The 18,213-nt window shown below is 36.4% G+C and overlaps 1 protein-coding gene and 1 pseudogene across 3 annotated transcripts in view; one reads left to right on the forward strand and one right to left on the reverse strand.

Moving 5' to 3' along the window:
* BPTF (bromodomain PHD finger transcription factor) overlaps positions 1 to 18,213 on the forward strand; it is a 115,784-nt gene that overhangs the window by 23,906 nt on the left and 73,665 nt on the right. For all 3 annotated transcript variants that reach the window (XM_090257253.1, XM_090257254.1, XM_090257255.1), the window contains exons 3-5: positions 6,526 to 6,749; positions 11,742 to 11,945; positions 12,494 to 12,682. In XM_090257253.1, coding sequence (XP_090113379.1) covers positions 6,526 to 6,749; positions 11,742 to 11,945; positions 12,494 to 12,682 — 617 coding nt within the window. The remainder of the gene's footprint in view (positions 1 to 6,525; positions 6,750 to 11,741; positions 11,946 to 12,493; positions 12,683 to 18,213) is intronic.
* On the reverse strand, positions 9,205 to 11,025 carry LOC149998758 (prostaglandin E synthase 3 pseudogene; annotated as a pseudogene).

Consider the following 18,213-nt stretch of genomic DNA (forward strand, 5'->3'; position numbering starts at 1 on the left):
GCTATATGAGAGCCAGTCTTTCCTAAATATTGCTTTCAGCCTCTCAGTTATTTGCTCTGAAATTGTGACTTTCAGTAAAATAGTAAATGCCAAATTAGAAAAATTGACCTTTCACCTGTCATTGTGCTCTGAAAAAATTACCTTGAACACAGCATTTACAAACTCTTTATTTTTTTATTTGCTAAATAAACTAAGTTATACTTTTTAACCTACATAGCTTTCTACTTACATCTCCTTATTCTAGCTGTAAGCTACCTGTTTACTTGTTGGTTTGGCTGCCATCAAATCTACATCTATTCCACTGTCTGCCCACGTCCAGTTCTGTATCTCCAGCAACAGGCACCTCATAACATGTGTAAGATGGAACTCATTACATGCTCCGAGCCCTCCCCCTCCCCATTACCTGCCCTTTGTTCTTAGTAAATGGGATCACCATCAACCAGCTGCTCAAGCTAGAAACATGAAAATAGTTTTTTGGCCTGTATTGTTTGTTATGCCTTTTAATTACCTATTAAATATTGAATCAGTTTCTCTCCATTCTCAGTGTCCCTACTATAATGCAAGCCAACATCATCTCGATTAAACTAGTTTAATGGCCTCCTGTCTGGTCTTATCTATATATAACTCCCCATTCCCCAATTCTATTTTGCATTTCATAGCTAGATGATTTTTAAAATAGCAACTCTGATCAGGTCTTCTTTTCCCTCAAGTTGAAAAGACTTTTAATTACTCAGGTTTGCTGTTCACCAAAAGTTCACAGGTCCCTAACTTTGTACATTTAATTTTCTCCCTTCCCACCACCCAAAAAATAAATAAATAAAAGCAAACTAGAACACCCAAAAACCTTTTGGCTAACTTATCCTTCCAGTCTCGGCCTATTTATGCTATCTCTCAGGGCTTGCTTTCTCTGAACCTCTTTCCCTTTCAAACACTTCTACCTTTTTCCCCCTCCTTTTTCCTTCTTATTTATTTATTTTCAGAGAGAGGAGAAGGGAGGGAGAAAGAGAGGGAGAGGAACTGGGGAATTGATCTGCAGCCCAGACCTGTGCCCTGACAGGTAACTGAACTGGTGACCTTTTGGTTTGCAGGCTGGCACGCAATCCACTGAGCCACACCAGCCAGGGCTACCCTTTTCTTTTTAAACAGCCATCTTACTTGTAAATATCTGTCGTAAGGTAGATAACATGTTTCAAAAGATGAGGAAAATACAGCAGCTCTGCTTATTGTACCCATGAGCTGTGTTGTAAGAACTTACATATTTTAACTCAGCTCAGCCCTCCTGACAGCATTTTGATGTAAGTACTGTCACTCCAATTTTCAGTTGGAGAAGTTGAGGTGCAGAGAAGTTAAGTGATTTATCCAGCATCACACAGCTAGTAAGGAGTGGAATCAGTATTCAGTTCTGGGCATTCTGACCTGCTTGTCCTTAATTGCTGGATCCCCAACTGCATTAGTTTCATGTGGCTGCTGTAATAAAGTTCCACAAACTGGGTGGCAGAAGTTTATTCTCTCACAGTTCTGGAGGCTAGAAGTCTAAAGTAAAGGTGTTAGTGGGGCCATGTTCCCCCTGAAAGCTCTAGGAACGAATATGTCCTTGCCCTTTACAGCTTCTGGCTTGTTGGCAGCATACGAGGTCTGTCCAGAAAAAGTCTAGAAAACAGTTTGCGCAACATTGATGTTACCCGGCAGCCAAGGAGAGTGGACTGGAATGTGCATGCATGAACAGTGACGACTTCACTGTACTAGTCTGTGGGTGTGGTAGATGCCACATGTGTACTGTGTGGCTGTCACATTCAGAATGAGCGAGTAGAGCAATGAATCTGCATCATATTTTGCGTTAAACTTGAACATTTTTCCATGGAAACTCTTTGATGATTCAGAAGGCCACAGCTGGTGATTGGCTGCTTTATAATAACAACTCACCAGCTCATGCATCACATCTCGTGCAGAGTTTTTTAGTGAAACATCAAATCACCCAGGTGACCAAGTCCTCCTACAGCCCAGATTTGGCACCCCGTGACTTCTGGCTTTTCCCAAAACTATAATCACCTTTGAAAGGGAAGAAATTTCAGAATGTTGAGAGTCAGGAAAATAAGATGGGGCACCTGATAGAGACTGGAAGAACTGCACGAGGTCCCAAGGTGCCTACTTTGAAGGGGACTGAGGCATCATTGTCCTGTGTACAATGTTTCTTGTATCTTGTTCATTAAATGTCTCTATTTTTCATATTACATGGTTGGATTACCTTTTGGACAATCCTCGTAATTCTAATCTCTGCCTGTCACTGTTTCTTCAAGGCAGTCTGTGCCTTTCCAGCAAGTGCCTCACATTCTTCCAGCCTCTTCCTATTTCTCAATTCCAAAGCCACTTCCATGTTTTTAGGTATTTTGTTATAACACTTAATTTCCCGATATCAGAATCTGTATTAATTTCCTAGGGCAGCCTCACTGTATTGTGGGGTTTTAAAAAATATTTTATATTTAATTCTTTATCGCGGATTTTTCGCTATATCATGCGATTTTGCGGTACTGTATACGTATGTTGTTAAAGTTACGTAGGTTTAAGAGTGTAGAATATGTTTAAGAACATAAGTAGTGTTTATAAAAGTATGGAAAAGGTTAATAAGGGAGTGGGGAAGGTTAATAAGGGACTGGGAACAGTTTATAAGTGTGTGGGAAGGGTTTATTGGGTTTATTAAGCCTTAAAATATATATAAATACTAAAATAAATGTAAGGTTCCTACTTCGCGGATTTTCACCTATCGTGGGGGGGGGGGTTGTCTAGAACGTAATACCCGCGATAAGTGAGGTAATACTGTAATTGCCATAAACTGAGTTGTTTAAAATAGCAGGAATGTATTCTCTTAATGATTCTGGTGACTAGAAGTCTGAAATCACGGTGTAACAGGATAGGTTCTTTGTGGAGGCTCTCAGGAGAGTTGGTCCCTGCCCCTCTCCTAGCTCCTGGTGGTGCTAGCAGTCCTTGACGTTTCTTGGCTTATAGACAGAAGCGTCAGCTCTGCCTGTTATCTTCACATCACCTTCTGTTTGTGTCTTTTTTTTTTTTTGTAAGAACACCAGACATTGGATTTAGGGTTTATGTTAAATCCAGAACAATTTCATCTCAAGATCCTTAGCTAATTACATCTACAAAGTCTGTTTCCAAATAAGGTCACATTCTAAGGTTTCAGGTAGACATGAATTGGGGGAGGGGGCATTCTTTTCAGCCCACTGTCCTAGCGGTGCTTATTCTTTGTTTCTGAAGGTTTGTTTAGAAATAAAATGAAAAAATTAATGTTAGGCATTAACCTCTTATCTTGCCATAGTGAAAGGCAAATAAGTATATGCTTTGGCAGAGATTTTCATCCCAGCCATCCTGTGATCATCTTGAGCCGATTAGTGTTTGTCGGGATGCCAGGCAAGTCTGGGTGTCCATAAGGAACAGTGCAGGGACTGAGCTGCTATAGAAACCACACTCTAACCCCAAAACCAAATGTATGTACAATACAAATCAATGTATATTTATATAGGAAAGCTGCTGTTGTCACTTTTACAATTAGAACTAGTAATTTTGATAATATAAACTGTAAATGTGCCCAAGTGCATAAGTATTAAAACAACATTTGTTTGAAAGCATTATCAGTTATTGTGCATTCTGTTTTGCTGCTTTATGCTTTTAAAGAACTTGTCCTTCTACATGCAGCTTCAAGGAGAAAAATATTGTCAGTGTTAAGTATTAATATCCGATGAGCAGAATTTTAAAAATAGTTCTCGTGTGTCACATTTTTAGAGGGATGTTGACAAACGACATATAGGCAAATAATATTAGGGTATTGAAGACTCTGGATAACATGTTGTATGAGGAATGATTAAAATATTCGATCATATTTGTCCTGAAAAGAAAGAAACAGTGAAAGTATAGATGTTGTGAAAGATTTGAAAGACTGTGTGTGAAGGATTGTTAGGCTGATGTCATATAACTCAAGCAGACAGAACCAGGACTGCTTGGTGGATGTGTTAGGTTTGCATCATCACATTAAGAAGAAAACCTTTCTAAAAGAGCAATTCCAGTTTAGAGAAGACTGCCGTATGAAGTAGTGAGTTTGTTGTTAAGATTAAAATTGTAAGTAAGTGTTCTTTGTCAAGATAGACATTCTGCAGATACCAGCAGGGACTATGTCGGTCATATGTTAGGGACCCTTTCAGTAGTATGCGAGTTGCTTGAAAAAATTGACAGAATGGCCATTTAATTAAATTTATTTCCATAGCATTTCAGTTTCATGTTGATATCTTATGCTTGTAAATTAAATTTTCTACCTTAAAATTTTTTATGTAGAATGCTTTTCTTGTTCCATTGAAATTTGTCAATATTTCTGAAAAAAAAAAGAGAGAAAATCAAAACAGTTACCAAAAGAAGTTAACAGGGGAAATTCTTAAGAGGGCTGTTTTAGAAAATAAAGAATCAGACAGTGCCCTCACCTGTGTGACGCAGTTGGTTGGGCTGGTCCCACAAAGTGCAAGGACACCAGTTCCGCTCCTGGGGAGGGCATTGCCTGGGTTAGGGTTCAGTCTCTGTCCAGGGTGTGTGTGAGGAGCAACCTGTCGATGTTTCCCTCTCACATCGATTTTCTCTCTTCCTGTCTTTCTCCCTCCCTTCCTCTCTCTCTAAAAGTAAATAACTAGACCTGGCCAGGTAGCTCATTTAGAGCATTGTCCCGATACACCAAGATTGCAGGTTGGATCCCTGGTCAGGGCACATACAAGAATCAACCAAGGAATGCATCAATAAATAGAACAAAAATTGATGTTTCTCTCTCTCAAATCAATTTTTAAAAATAAACAAATAAAATCTTTTAAAAAAACACACCTGTTAAGAAAAAGAATCAGGCAGTGCTGTAACTCTCATGCTCTGTCAAAGCTCACTAAGTACTTTCTGATTTGATATTGTCACTTAATTGGATTTTTAATTTGTTATTGCCTTTTTAAAAAAGTATTTTATTGATTATGCTGTTGCAGTTTTCCAATTTTTCCCCCTTTACTCCCCTATTCCCAGTACCCCCATTACCTCCAGCAGTCCCACCCCACTTAGTTCATGTCCGTGGGTCGTGCATATAAGTTCTTTGGCTTCACCCTTTCCTATACTATTCTTAACTTCCCCCTATTTTGTTCCTACCAGTTATGCTTCTTAATTCCTGCACAATTTCCCCATTTCTCCCCCTCCCCCCTCCCCACTCCCCCTTTTCCACTGATAACCCTCTAAATGATTCTCATAGCTATGATTCTGTTCTTGTTCTGGTTGTTTGCTTAGTTTGTTTTTGTTTTTATTTTTTAGATTATGTCGTTGATAATTTTGAGTTTGTTGTCATTTTAATGTTCTTAGTTTTGATTTTCTTTTTCTTAAATAAGTCTCTTTAACATTTCATATAATAATGGCCTGATGATGAAGAAGAACTCCTTTAGCTTTACCTTGTCTGGGAAGCACTTTATCTGCCCTTCCATTCTAAATGATAGCTTTGCTGGGTAGAGTAATCCTGGTTGTAGGCCCTTGCTTTTCATTACTTTGAATACTTCTGCCAGTGCCTTCTTGCCTGCAAAATTTATTTTGAGAAATCAGCTGATAGTCTTAGAGGCACCCGTTTGTAGGTAACTCTTCTCTTGCTGCTTTTAAGATTCTCCCTTTATCTTTAATCTTTAGTATCTTACCTATGATGTGTCTTGGTGTGGTCCTCTTTGGGTCTAGCTTTTTTCAGACTCTGTGCTTCCTGGACTTGTATGTCTGTTTCCTTTGCCAAATTAGGGAAGTTTTCGTCCATTATTTTTTCACATAAGTTTTCAGTTTCTTGTTCTTCCTCTTCTCTTTCTGGCACCCCTATGATTCTGATGTTGATATGTTTAAAGTTGTCCCAGAGGTTCCTAAGCCTCTCCTTATTTTTTTGAATTATTTTTTCTTCCTGCTGTTCTGACTGAATGCTTCTCCTTCCTTGTGTTCCAAATCGTTGGTATCCCTCCCTGTTTTATCCACCACCTGTGAGTGGGGGACCGCCCATGCCTGTTCCACCGCCACCACTGCCTTCTCCTTTCTCCGCCCGTCTCTGTGTCTCCGTTCCTCCTCCCCATCTGGATGATTGTGGTTTCTTTAAATCCTTGGTCGTTGGACTTCATACCATTTGATTTTCTGACAGTTCTGGGTATTATTTGTTTTGAGATTTAGTTGTAATTCTTTCTGTGGTTGCACAAGAAGGTGTAGCTTGTCTACCTATGCCTCCACCCGGACCAGAAGTCTCCAGATATCTTTTTTGCTGCTGTACTAATTCCTCTCCCCACTGCTATTCATAAATCCTTTTATCCTAAACTGCTATGGGCTAGAAAATCAAAATAATTAGAGGTTACTCAAATAAAATAAGAAAAACTTGAGTTTCAAGGAGACTTGAGAGCATCTCTTATGAGCAGGTCTGTTGAGCTTCTGTGCACAAACTTTGTCATTATGTCTAACACAGGAAACGTTTTTGTACTTTTATTTAAACAGAGAAGAAGATACAGAAAATGAAAATGAAAAGAAAATTTGGTACTACAGTACAAAGGTCCAGCTTGCAGAATTAATTGACTGTCTAGACAAAGATTACTGGGAAGCAGAACTCTGCAAAACTCTGGAAGAAATGCGTGAAGAAATCCACCGTCACATGGACATAACCGAAGACTTGACTAATAAGGCTCGGGGCAGTAACAAATCCTTTCTGGCGGCAGCTAATGGTGAGAGGGAAATTTTTTCATTTTACTTTTTGTTAAATTTGAGATAAACTCTTGCAATGAAATCACTTACAAATTTGAAAATGTATTAAAAATTTCAAGTGCATATATTTTACTTGAATTTCCTGTATTTCATTTTCTCAGGAGCACCTTGTTCTTCTCAACATAAATTAGGGATGCAATGTACTTCATAGAGCTCTGTATCTTATTCTGGTCATTACTAATATTTCCCAAATTGCTTCTTTTTTTTTAAATCCTCACCTGAGGATATGTTTATTGACTTAGAGAGGAATGAGGAGAGAGAGAAAGAGAGAGAGACAAACAGACAGGGAGACAGACATTGATTGCTTCCCTCCTATATATGCCCTGACCCGGGATCGAACCCATAACGTAGGTATGTGCCCTGAACAAGACTCTAGCCTGTAGCCCTTTGGTGTGTGGGACGATGATCCAATCAGCTGAGCCACCTTGCCAGGGTTTGTTTGTTTCTTTAATTCAACTAACTTATTAAATCTTTTAGGGAACCCTATTTTTAATAAGGAGAAATAGTATTCTTTTTTAATTTACTCTGCTTTCTTTTTTTTTTTAATAAAACTTTTAATCTTAGAATAATGTTGAGTTACAGAAAAGTTGCCATGGTAGTACAGGGAGTTCTATCAGGTTTCCCCTATTGTTTACATGTAATGTTACTGTGGTACATTTGCCATTACTAAGGAACCAGTACTGATACATTGTAATAACTTAAGTCTATGCTTTATTCAGATTTCTTTCGTTTTTATCTAATATACTTTTTTGGTCTCATGATCCCTTCTAGATAACCACATTATATTTAGTTATTTTGTCTTTTTCGTTTCCTGTAGATTGCCGTAGGTCACAGTTTCTCACTCTTTCCTTATTTTGATGAACTTGACAGGTTTGAGGAGTACTGGTCAGGTATTTAGTAGAATGCCCTCAACGTGGATTTGTCTCATGTTCTTATAGTTAACCTGGGGTTATGGATCTGGGGGAGGAAAACCACAAAGATGAAGTACCATTCTCATCATCAGGAGTACATGCTATCAACATGATGTATCACTGGCTCTATTAACCTTGATTATCTGGTTGAGGTAGTGTTTGTGAGGTTTCAACATTCTAAAATTATGCCTCCCTTTGGGAAGAAAGTCACTATGCACAACTTAGGGGTGGCGTGTTATGCTCCACCTCTTTGAGGGAGCAGCTGTCTAAATTATTTGGGATTTTTCTGCACAAGAGATATGACAGTTTTACATTTATTTATTCAGTCATTTATATCAGTATAGACTCATGGATATTTTAATTTTATACTTTGGGTTATATTTCAATTGCTACCTCATTTATTTTGTTGCATAACTTTTTGCTCTTTAAAAATTCTGTGCTTTTTAAAAGATAAATTGCCTATGATTTTTTTAAAAAAAGTTTAAATAGCACAAAAACTTGTACAGTGAAAAATAAATCTCTGACCTTCATAATCCCCAGTTTCTCTTTCCTTTTTCCAGAGAAAACCATTATTGCCATTTTTAAAAATTCTGCAAGATATGCTCTCTGTTGTTTAATAAATCTTACCTGTGCTTTCTTTTTTGAGGGCTGCCAACAGTTTATTAGAAAGAATGTAGACATTAAAAACTCCCCACTGTCATGAACATAAATTGAGGTTTTCAGCCCTGGTACAAGCTGGGTCAAAAAAAAAAAAAGGCAAAAGGAAAATCCAGTAGTGTATTAACATTTTTTTCACTCATTGCCATACTGACAGTGCAAATACAAATTTGATCTAAATGTACAGCCTTTTCTTCGTCCTCCATGCTAAGGGATAGAAAAGTTTAAGGGTCAAACAATACCAAATGTACAGGCTTCAAAAGCCACCTAAGTTAGAGCATTCATTAGTTTTAGCTAAAATACATTTGAAACACTGACTAGTGATCATTTATGTACATAATTTGAAGTAAAATTTTTTGAAAAAATAAAACTTTAATGGAGCAATCCCAAAGAATACACCAGAGGTACAATAGGTTACCAATTTAAGTTATCCACCAATTTGTTTCAGCCAGTTTGAGTCCATGTTCTAAAATCTCAAACTTAGTTATCTTTCTGTAATCCAAGAGCTTCCTATCATGTCAGTATCTATGTTATGAAGTAAAGGAAACTTAAATGAAATGTTTTTATCAGAACTACTGTATCAGTTGCCTAGGACCTCAACAGCATCATGGAAGCCTGGGAAATGTTCACTCATAAGGTTATTGCCTCGGCTGAATTAAAATTGCTCTGTACAACCCTTAGTGAAGCCTTTTAAGAAAACGAACAGGTTGAAAAATGGATTAAAGAAGGCAAATTCAGCATCTCTGCTTTTAAAGCTATCAACTCAGGAATTCTATAATTACGAAATCTTGCAGAGAAGTTATTTTTCTTTCTCAGAATCCAGAAATGACACATCCTTACTTCAGATCTAGCATTTTTCATCATTCTTGTCTCATGAGTAATCATCTGCTCCATCTACCTCTGGTAAATGTAACATCCTCATCATCACCCATGTTGTTCATCATCTCAGAGAAACAACAAAAAGTAGACATGTCTTCATCTGAATCATCTTAGTTTTTTCCATTAGTGAAGTGCACACTAAGCCAATTAAACTTTGCCCTTTCTTTTGTTAATCTTGGCCATGACTGGCCAGATTCTCCTTTTCCTAAACAGCATAATATCGATCTGTCCGTTCTTTTATGCTTGGAGCTATCTGGATCTGTGCAGTAGAAAAGATCAGTTTCATTTAAATGTTTAAAATTATCACTTCCTCCAAGACAACTAAATGTAAGTTTGGACTTTTTAAAATTTACATTAACATCTTTACTGTCTACAATACAAAATTCAATGAAGGACATAGTCTGTTTGATCATACCACTTTGCAGAAGCAGAGACTGCATGCTGAATGGGGCAGGGGGATCCATGAATAGGTGGATAGAACTCTCCAGCAGCAGCAGCTGCTGGGCAGTGGGACCTTCTCACTTCCTTCAGGCAGTGAGTGCATAAATGGATAGAACAGCAAATCAGTGTTTCTTTTCCCTTTCCCTCTCCCCTCTTCCCCATTCCTCCCCCTCCCCCTTCCTCTCTCTCTTTCTAAAATCAATTTTAAATGTTTTAAAATTTTTATTGGTTGATTTTAGAGAGAGAAAGAGAAACATTGATTTGTTGTTCCACTGATTGATACATTCATTGGTTGAATCTTTTTTAAAGCTCACTTTTTTTTTTTTTTTATAAAGAGAGAGGGGAAGGGAGGGAGAAAGAGAAGGAGAGACACATCAGTGTGTGGTTGCCTCTCACACACCCCCAACTGGGGACCTGGCCCGCATCCCAGGCATGTGCCCTGACCGGGAATCGAACCAGTGACACCCTTTGGTTTGCAGGCTGGCCCTCAACCCACTGAGCCCCACCAGCCAGGGCTGGTTGATTCTTGTATGTGCCCTGACCAGAGATTGAACCTGCAACCTTGGCCTATTGGGACTGCTCTAACCAACCAAGCTACCTGCCCAGGGCCTGTAATAAATTTTATTAATTAGAGATTTAAAAAAAATTTTTAGTATATTAATTCTTTCAATTTAGTTTTGAAATATTCCCGCAAAGTACATAGAATGTATGTACGTATTTATAGAATGTGTATTAAAATGATTATTTTTTCTGTCATCCTTTAATGTTGTTTTCATTCCTTTGACGTTTTTAGTCTGTTTTTCTCATGGCTGTGGGTACCATAATTTTTAAAATCTAAAACAAACACATCTAGACTTAATAAAATATATGTATGCTTAATAGAGTGGTAACATGATAGAATATTTGAAATTAGAGCCTCTATATAAAATCAGAGACTTGTGTCATTCTGCCTGTGCTTTCCATCTAATTTAGATGGTCTAAACTTAGTAGGTCTTGTTTTTAATGTTTGATTTTTACTAGGGAAGTTGGGCACAATGTACGATAGTTGGGTTATGAATATCTGGCAGTGGAAGATGAGGGTGGATCTGTTTTTGGAACAAAAAGTTCTTTTAAAAAGAGTGTTTTGAGATACTGCCGTGGATGAGTTCAGTGTACCTAGCATGAGTGAATGGAGCTAGGAGCAAATCAGAACTGAAGACTGTGTTTAGTAGGCCAAGGCATATAAAGAAACTGTGTAGGAAAGGGTCCTCGGATGACGTGGGTGAGGGGAAGGACAGAAAATGTGCCGGCTGGAATTGCTTCCATTCGAAATGGTCCTGGAGCTGTTGTAGCTGTTCGTTGCGTCCATAGTGATACAGGGATTAGCAGAGAAGGTGAGAGTGTGAGGAGTTAACTCCAAGCAGCTCAAATGTAATCACTTTACCAGAAAGGTCAGTATTACAGGGTTTTTGTAATCCTAGGAACGTTGCAGATACCTACAATTGAAGAAATATTGACAAAAAGGAATGTAGAGAACACTTAAACAAAGGAAATATAAATAAGGAAATGTAAAAATCCAAAAAGAAGTACCGTGGGCGAATGGCATTAAAAATGTTTCTTTCTAGCCCTGGCTTGGTGTGGGTCAGCAGATTGAGTTCCAGCTTGAGAACCAAAAGGTCGCAGGTTCAATTCCTGGTCAGGGCACATGCAACCTTAATCCATGTTTCCCTCTCCTTCTCTCTAAAAATATACAAATAAAAATTTAAAAACGTTTCTTCTTGTTTATAAACATTGTACTCTACTTGGTAAATTTAATTCTCATGGAGGTACACAGTTTATCAATTCTGAAACTATGCACATTAGTATTAACCAAATAGATATATTGTAGATAATGTGACATAGGTTTCTCTTGTCAGAGAAAGAAGTTAACAAAGGATCAGAGCAATGCCTGAATGAACCACACACACAGATAGTTAACATATTCGACTTTAATAACTTGAGTTGAAACTCTTTAAGTGGCGTTTGTATTACTTTTGTATTTGGTATATGTGGAAATAAAGTTTTTTAAATTTGTTTTTATTACAGAAGAAATTTTGGAATCCATAAGAGCAAAAAAGGGAGAGATCGATATCGTTAAAAGCCCAGAAGAAATAGACAAGGACAACAGTGAGACTGAAAATAACCCCAAAGATGCTGAGAAAAGCAGAGAGGAGTTCGAAGACCAGTCTCTTGAAAAAGACAGTGATGCCAAAACACCAGATGGTGGTCCTGAGCAAGGAAAATCTGAGGGTAAAAAATTACTTGGTTAAGAAAATACTTCATCAGTGTTATTTATGAAACCTCCAGTTTCACTTGCAAAATGAGAATGAATCTTTTTAATACAAATAACTATTTAATTTTATATTTCTAAAGAGATTAGGATACTCTTCCCCCTTGTAACATACATAATCATTGTAGTGAGTTATATATATATATATATTGGTTGATTTTCTATAATGTTATACTCATACCTCTATTTATACTTCCTAATAAGGTGCCATTTCCCTATGATATTTGTTGGTGAAGAATCATTACTTTAATAACAGAATATACACTTTTGTATGCGATATAATTTGTTCATTTTCATATTTATTAAACATTTTTAACATGTTAAATAATACTGTTTGGATTACCGACTGCAAAAATAGCCCAAAAAATCTAATAGCTTCAAAATGGCCATCAAATAAAAGCAGGTTTTTTTGTGATCATTCATTTTTAGTAGTAGATTGAATGAGGCCATATGTCCTAAAGGAATTTTAAAGGATATCTTTAAAGTTTTGTTGTGCATTTTACTGTAGAGCCAACAGAAGTTGGGGATAAAGGTAACTCTGAGTCAGCAAATCTTGGCGACAACACAACAAATGCTTCCTCAGAAGAGACTAGTCCCTCTGCAGGGAGGAGTCCTGTGGGGTGTCTCTCAGAGACCCATGATAGCAGCAACATGGCAGAGAAGAAGGTGGCATCTGAGCTCCCCCAGGATGTGCCAGGTACAGAGGGCAGTGTATCAATGCCTCTGTAATGGGGGGAATCCTTCCCTTTTGTAGTAAAAGCTAAGTGTCACCTAAAACCTTAAAGTATGTGTTCATTCATGCTGCTTGCTTACATAAGTGCCATCCCTGGTTGCTAAATTGTCACCTAACATTTGGAGTTTGACAATGTTCCTGCAGTTAGTGCTTGAAACTCATCATAATCTTCATGCTTTCCCAAGTTCATTTAGGTGTTTTCGTCTAATAGACTTACTTGTCTATTTTATCACAAGACCATAGTGGCGGATATTTTGGTTTTAAGTACTTACATACTAATGGCTCCATGTTGAATGATTTGACCATTCCAATTCTGTATGTGCTAACAGATTAATTTTTGTTTGCATGTGCTCATGTAGTTATTTTAACATTTCAAACCATAATATCATAATAGAAAACCATTGTCATAAAAAATTTTTTGCAAGATGTATTTGACATAAAAATGTAAGTTAATTAATCATGTTTTAAGCTTTTTTAAATTAAAATTATAGTCAAAATGTCATATTATACCACGAATGTCATTATGCCTTTCTTCTTGTATTTCTTTTTAAATGAAAAAGAATTTTTATTATAGCAGCTGTATATATTTTTCAACAAACAAATTGGAACATTTAGATGAACAAAACAAGAAAATAAACACTTGTAATTCCACTAAAAATCAGAAATTATAGTTAATAATCTTGATGGAAATCCCAAAAGATTTATTATAACAATTTCACATAATTGTTTCCTTTCGCCACCCCCGCCCCCCTTTATTTTAGTCATTTTGATAGGAATGTATGGATATCTTATTCTGGTTTAAACTTGCCGTTCCCTGGTGACTGTGGATGTTGAGTACCTTTTTGTATGTGTGTGTATATGCACATATGTATATGTATGTATAGGTCATTTGAATATCTCCATTTGTGAAGTGCCTGTGGGTTTCTTTGTTCATTTTCTGTTAAGTGGTCTCTGATTTTGTCTGTGGTTGTTTCATGGGTGAGGGTAAATTCAGTCCCTCTACTCCATCTTGACTGGAAGCAGAAGTTCTTACGTTGATTTTCTTTATTTTTTTTTGAACTATTAACTCAATCCATACCCCTAGAATAAATACCACTTGGTTGTGATGCCTTTCTGTCCTTATGTAGTGTTGTATCCGTTTTATTATTTTGTTTATGATTTTTGTATCTACTTTCATGGGTGAGGTTGGCTTAAAGTTTTCCTTCTCTGATAATGTCCATGCCAGGCTTCGTTGTCAAGATTATGCTGGTCTCATAAAATGAGTTGGAACAAGTTCCCATTTTTCTTTGTCTGCAAGGGTTTTGTGGTTGGTGTTATTTATTCCTTAAATGTTTGCTGAAGCCATCTGGTCCTAGAGTTTTCATTATGGGAGTTATTCATCGTAGATTTCATTTCTCTGGTAATAGTGGACTCTTCATAGTTTCTGTTTTCTTATATCAGTTTTAGTAAATAACATTTTTCTAGGAATCCACCCCATTTTATGTAAATTTAAAATTTTATTGGCATAAAACATCCCATCTTTTAATGTTTACAGGATCTGTAGTGATCTTATCTCTTTTCAGCACAGAACTTAGTTATCCGTTCTGTCTTAATCATCTCACAGGACTGTTAACATTTATTAGTCTTTAAAAAATTAGTTTTGTCTTTGTTAATCCTCTGTTGTATGTTTTTTCTAGTTTATTTTTTCTTTATTATTTCCCATTTTTTTGCTTTCTTTGCATTTTTGTGGTTTTTAACCCCCACTTTTTTTAAACCACTTAAAATAAAGATTTTATTTATTTATTTATTTATTTAGACAGAGGGAAAGAGAGGTAGAGAAACATCGACTCTTTGCCTCTCCCATGCCCCCACTGGGAACCTGGCCTGAAACCCAGGCATGTGCCCTGACCTGTAATAAAATCAGCAACCCTTTGGGTCTCAGGCCAGCACTCAATCCACTGAGCCACACCAGCCAGGGCCCAAGGTTTTTTAACGTGTTGTTCAAATCTATGTCCCTGCTACATTTTTTCCCCTCTCTGCAAGATACTTTTAAATAATTTCTAACTATTTACTGTAGAGTTCACTTTTTCTCTTTTAAATTTTTCAGTTTTTGCATAATATAGTTTCAGGCAGTGTTACTAGATGCACATAATTTTTATATTTTCTTGTTTAATTAACTTTATCATAGTGAAATATCCTTTATCTTTAATAGTGTTTCTAAGCTACCACAGCTTTCTTTTGATTAGTGTTTGTTTTGTGTATCTTTTCTGGAATAGAAAGGGTTTTTTAAGTAATCCAGGAATTTAAAATCTTTTTAGAAGTTTTATCTTCAGTAAAACTTTAGAAATATATCTACTTTTGAATTTCTTAAGAAATATACATATTATTTTAAGCTCCCTTTTCAGGTCTTGTCAGATAGTACTATTATTTTCATATAGTATGATAAATGACATGCAAAGGAAAAATTAGATATTTATGGTCTAAAAATCTGTAGGAATGAGAAACATAAGAAAAATGGGCAGGTTTCATATTGGGTAGGAACAGTGATCAGAAAAATTTTATGTGGCTAAGTTTGAAGATTAAACCGAAGTTGGGCCATATTTGGGGAAAGATTGGTAGACATCACTTTAAAAAGTAACTCTCTTAATATCTATTCCTCAGATCTTTTATTCTTCATCTATGTTACAGGTATTTCACTTTAGTTCATAAACATGTTTGTATTGCCCAAAATGACCCCATATAGCAAGTATTCTGTTTTGTACTCAGTATATCTTTGTAGTTACCAAAAAAGGCTTAATTTCAGAATTACATTTTTGTCCTGGAGTTTAAATTAGAAACTTGTTGTACCTGAATGTCAATTTTAAATTTATTAGGGGGAAGAGGGACACATATCTTTCTTGCATCTTAAACTCAAATCCACCATTGATAATTTGTATTTAAACATAATGCAGACAGTATTTGTTTTATTTGTTATACCTCTAGATTTCATGCCTGAGATTAGGAAAATAGTAGTTGATAAAGTATTTATATAACTATTTATAGTTGCTTTGAAAATGTTTCCATGAACAGAATGAAACTTTTAACATTCATAAAATTGAACTACAAGAACTCACTGACTTTAACCTATTTTTAACTTTTTGGGATAATAGCATCTTAAAATATAGCATTTTGCTTTAGTTTTAAATTATATTACAAGAGAAATTCAGTGGCTAAAAAGCTGTTGATACTGAATGCTGAACTAATGTATTACCCATATGCACTTACCTCATTGATTTGATCAGGAGTGGCTTTTGTTAAGTTCTGCAGTTAAATACTCCTGTTTCTTCTTCTTCTTCTTCTTATTTTTTTTTTTTTTTTAGGGAGGAGTGAAATAATTCTTTTATTTATTTATTTATTTTTTTTTTTCTGTTTCTTATTATTCTTAATGTGTTTTGTTTTAGTTTCTAAGTTATACATGTTCTGGTTATTTATTTTACCTCATTTTTTCTTGAAAAATTTTTCTTTTTATTGTCAGATGGAAGTTACTTTTTTCTCCTTGTTTTTTGCTTAAAATTTTGTGGGTTTTTTTTTTTAGGCTTTGGTGTTTATGTTCAGAAGCTGAAGATCAGGATCTGCATATACTTTTGGTTTGAGGGATAACTAAAAGTGTTCCTGGTTTTATTCATTTACAATGTTTATAATATCCAAAGAAAATAACATTGTAAATACAAAACCTATACTATTTGCTGTGGGGCCAGAACATTTGGACTTAAGAACTAAAATGTACATGTTGGCTGGTGATACCTTCTTTGTGGTGTTTTGAAGCAGATGCTTAAGATTTCCTTAATCGTGTAGCATAATGAAGTAAAGAGATCAGCAACTCTAGAACTATAATTTAAAAGCAAACAACATTAGTATTGTCATTCAAAATGGAGGAAAATACCGTTTTCCACTTGGGACAAATAAACAAAAAAGTTTACAGTAGTCCTCAGCTCATTAACATCTTGAAAGATTAAAAAGGGTAGAATCTGAACTCAGTTTGCTTTCAGTGGTTTAATGGTTTTCTTTAGATCAGAATACCTGGATAGGGGATTGATTGCTTATTATTTTATGCAGTACCATTATCTCCCTAATAGCAGAGAGCATTTTCTATAAAGTTTTTTTAACATCTTATTTATTTATTTTTAGAGAGGGGAAAGGAGGGAGAAATGGAGGGAGAGAAACATGGCCTCTCACACGCCTCCAACCGGGTGCCTGGCTAGCAACCCAGGCATGCGCCCTGACTGGGAATGAACTGGAATCCTTTCAGTTTGCAGGACGATGCCCATTCTACTGAGCTACGCCAGTCAGGACTATATATAGTCAGAATCTCTTTTTTTTAATTGTTATTTTATTACAGTTGTCCCAGTTTTTTCCCCTTTGCTCTTCTCCGCTGAGCCCACCCCCCCACTCCCACAGTCAATTCCTATATAGTCAGGATCTCTCTAAGTTCCATTCCCAGAGTTATTTTCCTAGTTAAAGCCATACTTGCATATATTAGGTTATAAAAAAGTGTTTGTGGGTTGGTCTAGAACCTAATATATCTTAAAAAATATTTTTACAAGAAAAGGCATTCTGAACTCATAAGTGAGGGGATATCATTATATATTATTTTATTATTTGAGAAGATGATGTCTAGACAATTATAAATTAGGTATCCTGCAATTTACGAATCTGTATCTGTAGCTGTAAAAGGAATGATAGTGAAGAATCTGCTGTTTCTTGTATGATTTACCTCTTCAGTTATATGCATTATTGCAATATGAGTTGGTTGATTGTAGTTATGAAATTTTAAATTTGCCATTTGTCTTTCATATAAAATGTTCTTATCCAAAATTTTAAACATACACAAAAGTTAAGAGAATAGTATAATGGACTCCCCCAATATATCTGACATTTAGGTTTAAAAATTGTCAAGATTTTCATTTGCTTCACTTAGGTTTTTTAAAAATCTCGTTTATTTTCTCTCCTTCCTTCTCTCTCTCCCTTCCTTCCATAAAGTTTTTACTCACTCTCCTAGAAAGGAGAGGGGCATGGTATGGAGAGATACACAAGCCTTGAGGGCTAGGGGCTTGGAGCTTTAATTGGATTATAATTAAATTTTAAAAGGGGGGGTGGTTGCTGTTGTGTGGCCCCTTGGGCTGTTGAGGGCGTAGTAACGCCAGGCTGCAGCTTGTCCGATGTGATCCTCTGCCTGTGGCTGTAGGGAGTGGTTAGTTCTGTTCTTGCTTTCCAGTAATACCCAGTCCTGGGGACATAAGCGCAGAAGAGGGAAATGGCAGTCATATTTAACCAGGTCAGAGGCCTGCTCGGCAAATGGTGCTGGCTTTATCCTTTCATTCTCCCCTCTATGGTTTTGAAATGGATTTATTCTTAATGACCTGGCCTGATTTTGGTTTTGGAGAAGAGGGACAAAGGTCTCTTTTTCTGGAACTACTTCAGGCGGGTTAGGTGTGTAGAGCTGTCCCTGCCTGTGGATCGGGGTATGGGTCATTGAG

The sequence above is a fragment of the Furipterus horrens genome, unplaced genomic scaffold, assembly GCF_987537825.1.
Source record: "Furipterus horrens unplaced genomic scaffold, mFurHor1.1.pri manual_scaffold_11, whole genome shotgun sequence".
Taxonomy (NCBI): Eukaryota; Metazoa; Chordata; class Mammalia; order Chiroptera; family Furipteridae; genus Furipterus; species Furipterus horrens.